This window comes from Carlito syrichta, unplaced genomic scaffold (genome assembly GCF_000164805.1).
Source record: "Carlito syrichta isolate Samal-C Ts95f unplaced genomic scaffold, Tarsius_syrichta-2.0.1 Scaffold302424, whole genome shotgun sequence".
NCBI lineage: Eukaryota > Metazoa > Chordata > Mammalia > Primates > Tarsiidae > Carlito > Carlito syrichta.
This window is the reverse complement of record NW_007246520.1, coordinates 410,771-425,343: the sequence shown is the minus strand read 5'-3', so window position 1 is coordinate 425,343 and position 14,573 is coordinate 410,771. Positions and strand designations below refer to the sequence as shown.

The window sequence follows — 14,573 nt, the reverse complement described above, 5'->3', positions numbered from 1 at the left end:
ACACTGCCTGTATGTGATGGGATTTAGACTTAAACCTGGACTTGTCTTTCTCTAAGCATATGTTTTTGAAAGATGCTATGTCCCTCTCCACATTTTTCAGGGGGGTGGCCAACCTTGTCTTTGCTACCTTCTTTACTCTTATGCTTCTTCCACTGTAAAGGATGAGTCTCCTCTGACTCCCATGGTTCTCCCTCACTCCTAGTCACGGACTATCAAAATAGAGCAAAAGATTTCCATGGCTTTTGGGGTAGAAAGAGATTATGTATTATCAGAATCAAGAGAAAACTGGGAAGAACCAAGAACCATTTTTCTGGTTTTCTGGTTTGAAACACTTTTGTTTCAGACTCCAGCCTATGCCTTGCCAAATCCAAAGTCCTGGAGTAATCAGTGTACAGTACTAGCTAGGCCTTGGGTCCAGTCCCATATCCTCTGCCCAATGTACATCAGTTTGCTTTACATTGGCAGGAAGTTCCATTTTTTACTTAGACCAGGAGGAGAAGATATCAAAAGGAGAATTGCAGGTGGGGAAGCATAAAGCCCACGACTCCCAGAGTAGCTGTGGGGTAGAAGGGACAGACTTGGGAGATACAGTGGCCTCTTTTTTCTCACTGCTGGAAAAGACTGGCTAGGGAGAGGAGTCTATGACTCAGGCGGTTCATCCACAGCATGCTGTGGAGAAGACCCTCTCAACGAGATCTAGTCTGTACTGTATAACTTTACGGGTTATTTATTTCCCTTAGGGCAGAGTGAGGAAGAGTCGGAGAGAATTTATAATCTCTGGAGTCATCAGCCTAGGCTGCTAAGAGGCAACACCAAGGGAGCAAGCCAGCTAGAGACAGTTTCCTCCAACCTCAACTTTCAATCCCCACCCCCATCTCTCTCTCCTCCTTGGTCGGTGGGACTGAGCGTCCTTTTCATTAACCTTTTAGTTACCACGTCCAGGCACATACTTTTTTGTACGCCCTCCAAAGCCGACAGCCCCACACTGCTCATCACTGCCTGCCCCATACCCCAGCAATCTGGCCTCAGCACTCGCGTAAAGGAAGGGACACACCTCCCAAAGCTGCGGGAATGAAGGTGGGGGTTGCTTCACTCGCCTTCGGATCTCTGCTGTAAAAGCTGAGCGGCAGACTCTGGGCATGCGCAGCATCTTCGGGCGCATTGTGATGGGAACTGCTTTCTCTGAGTCTCTACAAAGACTCCAGAGTAACCATTAACCGCCCCCCTCCCGACCCCCCTTCCTTAAGACAGAGACACAAACGCAGAGTCAATGCAGCTTTTTTAAAGGGGGGGGGTGCGGTTGCAGCTTGAAAGGCCGAGCCACATGAGGACTGGTGTATTCCTATTGATCCCATCTCTCGTGTTGACAAACGCCAGCGCCTAGGCTTTGCAGTCCGGGGCTGCAGTTTGCAGTGGAGCTAAGCGGTGTGCGGCTTTAATTCCACGTCAGATCAACTTTGATCAATATCCCCCTACCGGCCCAATTGGAAGAGCCCAATTCACGGGCGCTGAGCTTTTTCGTTCTTTCCTTGTTTTTTCCCCACTCTCTAGACCCACCATCTTTTGGGGGGGAGTCTCAGATTTTCTTTATAATTTCTTTCTTAAGTATTTTTTCTTTCTCTCTTTGGCTTCTTTGTTTTTGTTTTTCGGTGTTTTGCTTGCTTTGTTCTATGGTTTAGGTTTGTATTCTCTCTCTCCCCCCCCTCTCTCTCTCTCTCTCTCTCTCTCTCTCTCTCTCTCTCTCTCTCTCTCTCTCCCCCCTCCTCCTCCCCTTCTTTCTCTATCCCTCTCTCTCTGTGATAGGGAGAGAAATTGCTTTGGCGAACCCAGCTTACAGCCAATGAACCCGCCTTCCAGATTGGTGTGAAGACAGAAGTGAGGTGGGGGGCGGGGAGGGGGTGTGAGAGATCCTGGGAGCGAGAGGGAGAGAGAGGGAGCAAGAGAGGGAGAGAGAGCGAGCGAGCGAGAAAGAGAGAGCAAATAAGAGAGAAAGAGAGAGAAGAGGAAGAAGAAGAGGAGGCAGCGGCGGAGGAGGAGGACTAGTGAGAGGTGGAAAGGAAGAGTGAGCGAGAGCAAGTTAAGGGGGGGGGTGTAAGAGCTAGAGAATTCTTTTTCTTTTTCTGTTATTATTTTGACGACTCTCGAGTTGCGCCCATGCTCTTGTCAGCTTCGTTTTAGGCGTAGCATGGCCAAGCAGAAGAAAATGGGGCAAAGCGTGCTCCGGGCGGTCTTCTTTTTAGTCCTGGGGCTTTTGGGTCATTCTCACGGAGGATTCCCCAACACCATCAGCATAGGTAAGCGCGAGCGAGCCAGCCAGTCGGGGAAGGCTCTCCTGCACCAGAGACCACTGCCCCGGCAGGGTTTCCGCGGCCGCGGTCCCTGTCCTGCATGGCCTGGGAACGGGGTCTGGGGACGGGGACTGGGCAGAGACCGCAGGATTTGAGCCCCAAAGAGCTGGCTGATCTGAAGAGCATCGGGGACCAGAAAGGGGTCTCCCGGGGCTGTTGGGGGTGAACTGCCGGGTTTTTTGGTCTGAGAGTCGCACTGGAGGCAAGCAGGAGGCTGGGATGCTGTAAGGGGGCGAAGAGTCGCGGCTTTTCGGCTCGCTGCTCTGGACTTTGCCATGGCGTGCGTTGCAGCCGCTGTAAGTTGTCCCAGGGTGATGCTGCTTGTCTGGCCGCGCCAGGGCGCGTAACCCAAGCCCGGGGCGCTCCGTCCCGGGTCTTCAACTCCCTGGAGACAGGCTACTGCTGAGGGAGGTAGAGCCCACCTTGGATCCCCCAGACCTGGGCGACAGCCAGGGTCAGTGGATGGGGTAGGAGGCGGGGGTGAGACAAGAAGCTGAGCGGGCGAGCGGTGAAGTCACGCAGACCACGAATCATGAATTACCGCTGTGTGTCTGGAGCCCAGCTCCTGGAGGGAGTTATCTTGGCTTCTGCCTGTATTTACAAGTCAAGAAGTTAGAATTGTTGCCATTACTGAACCAATGCCCTGTATTGTCACGGGGGAGGGTAGCTATGGGGAACGGGATGGGGCAGCAAGGGGAATAAAATTGTTTTCCTTCCCAGCCTCTTCCTTTACCCTGGGAAAAGATGAACCAGCTGTGTGGATGGCGCCGGGAGTGGGGTTAGGGGGACATAAACGGGGGACGAGGGGGAAGGGTTGGGAAAGTGGAATAGAAAAGAAGGTTACCGCCTAAGAAAGAACCAAGTCCCACTCTTGGTTCCATCGTCCTACCCCAAAGCTGCCCCCTCTTCCCTTGCTCCCTTCTCTCCAGGCTCTTCAGTCTAGAGAAATCAGGTTTCTCTTAGCTGAAATCTGAGTTCACAAGTCTTGAAAGACACACAGGTTGAATATCAATCCTCAATCGCTCACATCAGTATCATTGACAGGTATTCCGTATCTATAGTGTTCCCCAATTTCCAACTGGTCCTGGGGTGGGGGACACAAGCCAAATCTTGGTTCCCTTTGCTTATAGGTGGACTTTTCATGAGAAACACTGTGCAGGAGCACAGCGCTTTCCGCTTTGCCGTGCAGTTATACAACACCAACCAGAACACCACCGAGAAGCCCTTCCATTTGAATTACCACGTAGATCACTTGGATTCCTCCAATAGTTTTTCTGTGACTAATGCTTGTAAGTAGATCTGCTTTTTCTCCCTTTGGGACCTTGGGGACTTCATTTGCATCTTTCTTGTGAGGCTTGGGGTCTGTGTATGTGCTGGGGGGTGATTGCCTCAGTAGACATTTTAGGGAAACTAATCAATCCAGTTTCATGCTGCATAAATCAACTCCAGGGAATACTGCCGAGGGCCTTAAGGCAGTGGGCAAAACTCATGACAGTGAGCAAAAACTCTGTTATAAATGTGCTTGATGCAAAAGTTTCATTTTCCTCTTTGCTAACCTAGTGTTCCCTCCCCAACACCCTTTTCTGCAGGGGGGAAAAATAAAGGAAGAAAAAATAGTGTGATTGTTCAGAGAAATTTCTTCAGATGGGATTAAAAAAGAAGCAGCAGCTTCTTGATTGAGTCAATTTGGGATGTACATTACTTGACTGTTAAAGCCAGTGCCTGGCTGTAGTAATGAGCTGAATGTGACTATTGCCTGATATGTAGGAAGCAAATATGAGATATTCTGCAAACAAGTGACCTTGAGGGGCAGATCAGGCTAGGTTCCCTGGCCTCTTTCTGTCCTAGAATATCACCTTACTTACTGAGAGAGCTCTGATAGGAACTGATAACACTACAAACTGATTGCAAGTGATGAACATCTGAAAAACTGAGAGGAAGGGAGAAGACAGTGATCAGGTGATTATTTGGAAAACTAGTCCTGCCTCTCCTAGTGTTGTTCACCCCCATGATTGTTAAGGACAGCACAGTTGTTAATTTAGAGCAAAGAGTGGGGAGAGAGGTGAGAGAAGGCTTGAAGCAGGAAAACTAAATATCAAAAGGGAGGTATTTCTTCAGCCCCAAAGCCATTTCTGAAATACTTAGTTATCCCCTGTGATTGTTCTCCTAGAAAGGGGACATTTTGAGAAGTAAAACTACAGAAGTCCAAGTGACTAACAGCCTGTTGGACATACGATTTTACTTGAATGGAATATTTTGTGGGAAAGAATGAGAATTTGTCACCTAAGTTCATTTCACTAAAAGATTTCACAACAATGAGGCTGGTGATGGCATAAAATATGTTTTGCTTTTATGGCTGATGTAGTTTGAAATTTTTTTTTCCTTTTTCTCCCAAGGGAGAAATTATATTATGTTTGGGTGGGTGAAACTTTGTATGCAACTTTCTTTAAATCAGATATGTGATTTCCAAAAACTGTTGAAAGGGTCCTCAAGGGCACAGGTTTCTTGGTCTTGAAGACAGGCCAAGGGGATGGGGGACATACTTTGCAAGAAATATGACAGTTACCAACTTTAACAAAATTTTAGATAAATATACAGATCCTTATATGAACGTGTTCTGAGATATTCCATATTTGACATTCTTTGGCTTTCTGACATTGACAAAAATAGGAATTTATTAATTCCAGCTAAGTGTGAAAGTTACAAAATGTCTATACTTACTTTGCATCTTATTTTGGTAATCCCAGTCTGTCTCTATAGCATTTACAACACACATCTGACTCTTAATCCTGCGGCACTGTGATCGTGTCAAGAGGCTGAATCTCAAATGTAGCTTCCTAAATATTAATTATAGCAGATTTAAAACCAAATACATAAAACTACCACAGCTTATTATCATTAATAACAAATGGTATTTATCTCAACTCCCTTCGGTATCTTTCCACTGATGAGGACTGGAATAAGAGAGCCATTTGACTTTCAGGAATGATTGATTTCTGTGGTTTTTGGTCCTGCTCTTATGGTCAAACCAGATTGACACCCCCCAGCCCGGGGCTTTTGGAACCCCTCTCAAGTAGCAATCAGAAATGATCCTTGCCATGTGAAAATCTCAGGTCTAGGAGCGGGCAATAAGTCATCCATATTGGTATTGAGTTGCCTTAATGCCTTACCTCTCAGGGCAATAAAAGAACAACTATGGGGAAGGAAAATAAATTGCTCAAAATCCCTCACCCTAAATCCATAGCACTTCCACTTACAAGACTGGGTTATGGCTGGGGGCTTGAGAGTTCGAGAGAAGGGGTGTGATTCACTTGACAACAAGAAAAAACAAATGAAAAGGTGACCTTGCCCTTAGTTATGCCAAATACACATGCATTTATGCACAGACACTCATAGGAGAAATATCTAGAAGCCAGTGATGTGCACCCAGCTGCCTGTTGCACTCTCAGACTTTATAGCTCAGAAGACAGAGGAGGAAAGCTGTCATCCCCTTTGGTCCCCGAAACAGTCGCCTCTGAATGTCACAATCATTGAATGGGGGACAGATTTCAAAGCTATCTCCTGGCAGCTACTGCCTCGTAGCTTAGTATGAGAAAGATGACTAGTCCAACCATAGTCTCTGAATTGCAGAAACCAATGATTTCAAGTGGCCAAGAAAAACCTAAGGTGTATTTCATTTCTTTTTCTGGCTTTGATTGTTCTTTTACTTGTGGGGATCAAATATTTCAGATGTCGGCATACAATTCTAGTTCAGTACTGGAGCCTGGTAAGTGACCCCAGGTTTTATTCCTCCAATTGACTGCCCTGATTGTGCAAAGAAAAATCTCTGTATCCTCTGGCCTCGCCTTCCCTGGAGACCTAGGGAGAATTCAAGAAAACCCCAGATGAGTTCCAATCTGATTATCAACCTCTCCTATCTGATTCAGTATAAAATGGGCTGGCAAAAATTAAAGAAACTCGTCCTTGTTCCCATGCAGAATTCCTAGTTTTAGCTTCCCCTAGTGCTAAAATTGATCTCCTCTCATGATATTTCCTACACCCTCAATCCTAAGACAGGCACACACTTTCTAGGGCATAGGTATGCAGGTAAACACAGGGTAATTCCTTCTGTATGTATTCCTGCTCCCCTCTGCATTGTCCCCCCAACCTCCAACAGTATATTCAGAAGGTCTCCTTGCCATGAATCCCAGACACCTGTTATTTAAGACTTTTCTTCACCAGCAACCAATTTTTTCTCCACAACCCCCAAGGGTTTGCTTAAGACAGACTCCAACTTTATCCTGTGTCTTACAAGGTCAATAAAAGCCTCCCTGGCTTTGAAAGGTGCTTCATTTGGAATCTCAGCTCAGTGGTAAATTGAAATTTATCAGAGACTCACCTGGTTTAGAGCACATGCTCCCCATTTTATAGGAATTAAAAGTTCTTTTGCCTTACTTTTCAATTTAGCTAAATAATCCCAGAGCCAAAAATGGTGTTAATATTTTGGTTTCAGGATACATTCATTCATACACACACACACACACACACACACACGCACACACACACACACACACACAGAGAGAGAGAGAGAGAGAGAGAGAGAGAAAGAGACATACAGGAGCAGTACATATGAAAGGAGATGTACACACATGTAAGTTACATATTTGTTCTTTAAAAAGCAGATTTGATTGTTCTAGGGCTTTGGTGGGGGTGGGGGTGGAAACACCAAGGGACTGCTGGGTCCCATTGTGTGGCTTTGCTGCCCTGGTTCCTCAGGAAACGCCAACGCTGATTCCCTTGAAGTCCCCTCCTGTGTCTTGCTGCTGTGCACTTGTAGTGCACTCCACACTACACCGCCCCAGCCTCTGCAGTGTCAGCTCATTAGCACACAGATCTCATATTCCCTCTCCGCACTGTCATTGCAAAAATTGCTGTTGTACACCTTTACAGCCAACAAATGTGCTCGTGGATTACGCACTGTTTGCAAGAAGCAGGGAAAAGGCAAATGTAACCTTAAAGGTTATTCACCACGGAATTGTGTTCCAAACGCATTGGCTTAAATAAAAATCTGTTGATAGAGGCGCAATGGTGATGGTGGGATGAGAGTGGGACGTAGAAGTGTGGGCTCTAATGGAACCCCAGGCAAAATCCCTTTTGCTGGCTAGACCTACTAACCCATCAACTGCAAATTTTTATTTCATTAATTTTTTCAAGCCATTTGAAATATACCTACTAACTGAGAACACACTCCATTTATAACTGAGCGCATTTCGCTACCAAGTGTACTTAGCCGAGACAGGTTTCTGTCTCTTGCCTACAGAGTCACAATCTAATTATCTAATTATTCTAATTGCCAGGATCCATTTAACAATTTAGGTCTATTTTGGAAGGAAATATCTCCCTTGATCCCATTCTCTGCAATTTGGCAGGTTTTGTTTTGTTTGTTTGGGTTTGGTCTGGGTGTTTGTCCTTTCCAAGTAAGCTTTGGAACCAGGGTGAAGATCCTAGGGATGAAGGCTTCTACCCTCAGACAGATCTTCCTGTACTAGCCAGTGTCCTCTGCTCTGGCTCCTCCTCCCACCCTCGCCTCCCCCCACCCCATGTTTGCGCCTTTGCTACTCTCCCTCTCTCCTCTGTCTGCTGGCCAGCCTTCAGTAAGCTTACTGGCTCAGCTCACTTCTGGCTGAGCCCACTGAAGCACGAAGAGGTCGCCTCAGTGGTGCCAGTCAAAGACTTAAGTCACCTTCTCAAAAGGTTTAGAGTGTGTGCGTGTGTGTGTGTGTGTGTGTGTGTGTGTGTGTGTGTGTGTGTGTGTTTAAATCTATTTTGTATAGAGGAGGAGGGAGGAAGGTGATGCTGTTCATTTGGGCCATAAAAATAGATGGCAATCAGCAGGCTGTAAAGGTGAGCTTCCTGTAAAGTGTATTACCTCCCCTAGAAGGCAGCTTCCTACTGATCTACTAAATGGGGGGGGGGGGGCAAGTAGGATTTGAGGGGGAGGAGCAAAGATAATTATTTTGTTCTCTACCCTTACTGCAAAACGGGCCATGGTTTTTCTTCCTCCCTTGCAGTTTTAACTTTTTCTCTAAAATGAAACTAGTTTTTTTCATCCCCCTATAGAGGTTGTTTCTTAATTCTTTATTTCCCTCCCTAGTCCCTAAGGTGGAATGAGAATAGTGGGGGCTGGCTGTGCTTTTTATTATATGTTTTTGGCTCCTGATATGTTTTAAAATTTCATTGTTACAGGTAGTCAGAAGTGATTGGCTGATTTCATTTCAATAGATTGAAAAATAAATGAAGCTGCCGAGGCATCATTGTTTGTCTTCCTTTGTGGATAAGAGATTTGTCATTTTTATACAGTTGGATTAAGGATTAAAAGACAGCATGGATTTTAAGAGAAGGTCAAAATTTTAGAAGATAGAATTCTTAACTTTGGGGTGTAGAATAAACATACTCATCCAGATGATTTCCCTTTGAACTTTTTAGATTGAGACTGCAACATATATTTGAAAAACCTTTCAGAAAACTTTCTATCTTCTATGAAAGTCAACAAAATCATCTGAATACTTTTTCTGTTCCATTTTTAAAAATCAAGTTTTGACTTTATTCATTTGTCTTTAATACCTTGGGTCTAGTAAGATGAAATGTCCACCGGAGGGTGCAATTAAAACCCCAGGTAGGGGCGATAGGTATTCTTCATCAGGAGTGTAGGAGTTGTGCAGACACAAAAAGAAATGCCTCCCTCTTGGGACCTGCTGGGAAATGTCTGGGCTCCAGACACAGAGCTGCAAATAGTCTCAGCCTATGTGTGGGATGAGCCCTGAGCTAGGGCAGCAGCCCCCAAAAGGGGTCACTCCTTGCCAAAGGTTAATATGGACAGAAATTATCTTCCTTATTTTTCTGCCCTCTTCTATTACTATGATTTTCTCCTCCTGCTCTGTCTGTCCAGCTCATCTAACTGTCTTTTGCTGATCTCTGCCTACTCACTGACTGGCCCGTGGTTGTGATATCCCCGTTATTCTCAACTTACCTGGGGACTATTTTCAATCTAGGACTTTTCCAGACCTAATTCTCCTTCTTCATCAGAATAACCCTATTCTTAGTCCATCCTCCACAGAGTCTGCTCTCTACTTTAGGGGTGACAGCTTTGTATCTAAAATAGGAATGCAAATATTTGAAATGGCAAATTAGGGGTTAATATACCCAATGGATATATCTGCTTTAAAACCAGTGACTATGGGAACCATAATGCCTCAATTTAAAAAAAAAATACTTAAATGGAATTGTTTCTGGATATGATGCTCAGAGTGACTGTTCACTCTACCCAAACCAAAGATCAGCTGGCTTTGGTCATAGAAGACCTTCACAGACAAAAGTACAAATCTGCCTGCACATAGTAGGTAGGATGTTGAACCTGAAAGCCTTTGGGATAATTTGGGAAGCCACCAAAATTCATAAATATTCATTTTATTAAAGAAGCTGATGTAGAGTCTGAAGCTGCCTGTGTGGGCACAGGCAGATTCACTAGCACAGAAGGAAGGTTATAGGAGAGGAGAAGGGTAGGAGGGAAACCGGGTCTCCGGCTGAAAGTTTTCTTTCCCTGGGATGGCATGTTTCAGAATGTCATGTTTAACAGGAAACATTCCCTCTCACAGTCACTAAATGGTAGTTCTGGAGACACTTGAAAGCCTAGCTGGGCAGTGTCTTCTCCTCCTTCAATCCTTTCCTTGTCTTATATCAAGCATAAACTCTGGCCTCCCTCCCAATGGAAATAGCCAGCATACTCTCTTCTGGATTCCCATTTGCACATTGGTCAGAGAAGTAAGTGTTTACATCCCTCCCTCTATCTGGACCTCCCTGTTCATCAGTTCCTGTCCCTGGCTTCTTAAGCAATTATTTCCTCAACATAGCTATCATTTATTTTTATTTGGAGGGTACAGGGGAGCAAGTATAAAAATGAGGAGAAGAAACATGGCTGGTAATGTTCCTTTGGGACACAATTCCATATAGGACAACACTTTGTAGCCTTTCATGTGCACACCAGTCACCTGGGGACCTTGTACAAATGAAGATTCTGATTCAATAGGTCTGACTCTAAGTCAGTGGCACCCACGAATTTGCATTTTTAGCAAGCTCTCAGATGATGCCAGTGCTGCTGGTTCTTGAACCACACTTTGAGTAAGAAGAGTCCAGAGCAGAGAGACTGTGATCACCAAAAGAAAAGGCTCTCCCAGACAACCTCTTACATTTGTATCTTCTTGCCTTCCAAAAAAGGTTCTGTAAGAGACACATTTGGCTCATTCTGACTCAAGGATGTGTCTATTATATTCCCAACAACTCCGTGTCCATTTCAGCCAGGTCTTTAGGTGACATGATTAGATGTCTGTTGAGAGCATTTAGAGGTTTTTTGTTTTTTTGTGTTTTTTTTTTTTTTTGTAGGGATATGGAGTGGGGACTGGAAGGCAGGCTGTGAGAGGAAGTAGCTCATGAGCTAGGGTGACAGTGTCTTGGCTTCTTGCCACACCCCAAAGTGCCCCTTTTAGAAACAACCTGCCCAAGAGAGCTAAGGTTGGCATGCAGTTCCAACTCCCTTTCCACTTTGCTTCTCTGGGTCAAGACATGCCAGAAGGAGGCATGTAACATCTGCTCCTCAGCTGTCTGACATTTCTTAAACAGGGTTAGAAACAAGAAGAACGACACAACCTGAATTCTATCTGGTTTCCTAAGAGACTGAAAAATTGACTCCATTTTCAAGGCCTGTGCCAGGCACTCATTGATGGGAAGGAAGGGAAGTAATGTCACTTTCTAACAGATTTGAGCTGAGGTCAGCTCCAGGGTAATCATTAAAAGCTTACTTAGTATCATTTGAGAACTGCAAAATGGTACCTGACTCCCCCCAAATATTACCCTACCCAACAGATTGCCATTTGTCTGAAATTTCACTAATTCGTTTATTTGTTTTACTACACTGAAAGCTTGTGCTAAAATGCAAGCATGCTATCTGGAAGGGAATGAGTTAAATCATCATCAGGCATTAATATTTCAACCAGAATTATTTGTTCAGATTACCGCCTGTTACTTTGCAGAATCCTCAGAGGAGCCTTTCTAAGACAGGTAAGTGACCCATAACAAGAGACCTGTCCAAGGATGTGGAGCACCAAGGGATGGTGGGCATTCAGAGGGGCACTAGGAGACCCTTGAGAATGAGGAGGATTCCCTCAAATACACTTCACCTATTTTTCAACTTTTGACCTTCTCCATGGATAAACTCTGGTACTTTATTATCTAAGCTTATAGTTACCATGGTTATTTTAGTTACCTTTGACCCATCAAGTCACTCCCTTCTGATGGCAGTGGGCCTGCTGCCTATTCTGTGCATGACTGCTTGCTGCAATAGACTATTTCAGCCCCAGGATTCTCCACAGTTACTGCAAGAAATGTTCAGAAGTAAAATAAGTTTGTGATGGGGGTGGTGAGAATTGTTTTAAGCTTCCAAAAATTGTGATAAAAATAGTCCCTTCTCAATTATCCATGATTGGCTGATCTACCTTGCCGATTACTCACTGCAATCAGGGTCCTCATCTTTGCAGCTGCCCAGAAAGGGGCTAGACTACTGGTAACGAATGAGACAGTTTCCTGGGATCAGGACAGTTCGTGGGATCAGGACCCAGCCCACAGAGGGGTAAGTGTATATGTGTGGTTGAGGTTTCTGTACAGGTGAACACATTTGTATATTTAAGGCAGAAAGGACATTAACACACGCAGTTACTGATTCTCAAATAACCTTATATCTCATTGCAATTTTCAAAGCTACTTGATTAGTTTAAAACAGTGTTTCTTGAATCAGGCCACTTGCATCAGATTCACCAGAGATGCTTGTTAAATATAAATCCTGGGTGATATACCAGATGTACTGAATCAGAAAAGATAAGGATAAGCCTTTTTAACAAGCCTGATGGGTGATACTAATGCACACTTGGTTTGGGAATCATGAGCTTAACAAGCCCTGGTATTGCAGAGATATACAGATTCAAACTGAATATTTATTGAGTACCCACTGAGCACCAGGTATTGTGCCAGGTACTTTCACATATGTTACTTCTCTATGTAAGTGAGGGGCTGTTGGCCCATGCAAGCATTATGGAGTTTGGCTCTCAGGCTGGCAATCCAAGACTTGAAAGCACTAAGAGACTAGCCTCAAGTCACAGTCTCTGAGGGAAACAAAGCAAAAATGCTCTCTGAGTTGGTAAGTAGAGAGGAGGGAATGATTTTCACTTTGACAATGCTTCTTCCCTTCTTTGCTTTTAGCTAATGATTGGTCCTCAGCCGTGCTATAAACTAGATGTTATGACAAATGCCAACCCATTTGTTTAAAATAGATGTTTTTCATCCGTTGCAATTGTGCCTTCCTGCCCATACTTGCTGTTGACAAATTTAAAGCCATAGCTGAAATAATAATAACTACTATTTATTGAGCCTGTAGTCCATGGTGGGCACTGTGTTAAGCATTTTATATGCTTCATCTCTTGGGATCATCACAATATTACCAAAAGGAAGGAACTCTTATACCCATTTTCTGGAAAAGGTATCAGAGTTGGTTCAAAATGTATAAGCAATTAGCTGAAGGTCACACAGCTGGCTAAGTAGTGGAGCCAGGATTCTACCTGAGATCTCTAGAACCTTGTCAATTTCAACTGGGATTGAAATCACAAATGATTACAGGGGCCAGGTCAATCACATAAATGTGGGAATTGAGTCAGGTGTGTTATAATAGGGAGTGGTGTGTCCTCTGGCAATCTGGAGAACCCGTGCCTCTACCTGAAGATATTAAAATTCAGTTTTTTTATCCTCTGCTGGACAAACAAAATATCTGCAACAGGACATAGAAGAATTGAGGGTGAAAGGTGCAAGTTTCTGATCACTACACTATACTTTGCACCTCCCTTTAGCAGCTAAGTTACTGGTTGAAGGAAGTTCTATTAACTGGTAGTTATAACTACCAAAGACAGCAGAGAGAAAATCTCTTCTCAGTAAAACTCCTATTTTGACTTTCTTCTCTTAGTATGACATGAGGGTATCTCAATATGATAGAACTTTCTCTTCTTTATGTACATACTTGTGGTCCTACATACGTACACTCTATATCCAGTAACCTTTCATGGTTGAGTGCCTGTTCAACTCTGACTAATCTTCCCCTAGGCAATGCTGAGGCCTGCAACAAGGTCCAAATGCTGCCACAAGGTCATTAGCAAGTGCTCATCAGGTCAGAAAAGTTATTTCTTGGTGAGAGAGAATCTGTTTGGGGGGCAACTGCAAAAGAGGCTTATCAATTTTAGACCAGGATCCAAAACAGAAATGTAATTGTTGTCTGGAGTTGTAAACTGACCTAAGCCAATTTGATCATTCATGATCATTAGGTACACTTGTTGAATATCAATAGCCTGCCATACTTAGACTAAGGGCTATCAGTCTTCTCCCCACAACCTCACTATCAGGTATAAAAGCAACCCTCAAAAAAAAAGTCTGCTTCTCATTAAAATATTAGCAAACAGACATAAAAAATGAACAGCCTGTTCTGTAATCTAAGTCAGGTCTAGCTCCCTTTTCTTTTAGGTGCTGTAACAATACCTTCCATGAAGGTTTGCTTAAGGTACACTGGACAGTTTTCTAGTAGCAGGATTTAGCCAACCAAGACTCTCCATCAATGGCTACCAATAGAAAAATTTGCAAATTGAGCCTACAGTACCACTTTTAAGGGATAATACTATAGATTTTATTAGATTCTTATATCTTCTTTCTACTAGTTTGGGAAACCTCTGCCATATTTCTAGCCAATCTACATATGTTGAACACTATTAATCTCACCAGTGAGGAATTTAATGTTAATTAACAAAGCCTCTGGTGTTCTTTGCAGATAAACTCCTGAGATGATTTTAGAACCACTTCTTGTTTAGAATTTTTTTAATGCTAGATAACTACTCCTGGACTATGCATTGTCCAGTGAGTGTAGCTCACCACCCCTAGGGTATAGATTAAGACTAACTTTAAGCCGGGCTCGGTGGCTCAACCTGTAATCCCACGCCTTTGGGAGGCTGAAGTGAGTGAATTGCCTGAGCCCACGGGTTCGAGACCCGCCTGGGCAGCGAGACTTCATCTCTACAATAAATCAAAAATCAGCCGGGCGTGGTAGCGCATGCCTGTAATTCCGGTTACTCGGAACGCTGAGCGGAAAGATCGCCAGAGCCC

The 14,573-nt window shown here is 44.2% G+C and overlaps 1 protein-coding gene across 1 annotated transcript in view; it reads left to right on the top strand.

The window, feature by feature from the left end:
- Window positions 1–1,892: 1,892 nt before the first annotated feature.
- The window catches only part of GRIA3 (glutamate ionotropic receptor AMPA type subunit 3), a 311,718-nt gene continuing 299,037 nt past the window's right edge, over window positions 1,893–14,573 (top strand). The window contains exons 1-2 of the mRNA XM_008056630.1: window positions 1,893–2,294; window positions 3,479–3,637. Of these exons, the coding sequence (XP_008054821.1) occupies window positions 2,186–2,294; window positions 3,479–3,637 (268 nt within the window). The 5' untranslated portion in view covers window positions 1,893–2,185. The remainder of the gene's footprint in view (window positions 2,295–3,478; window positions 3,638–14,573) is intronic.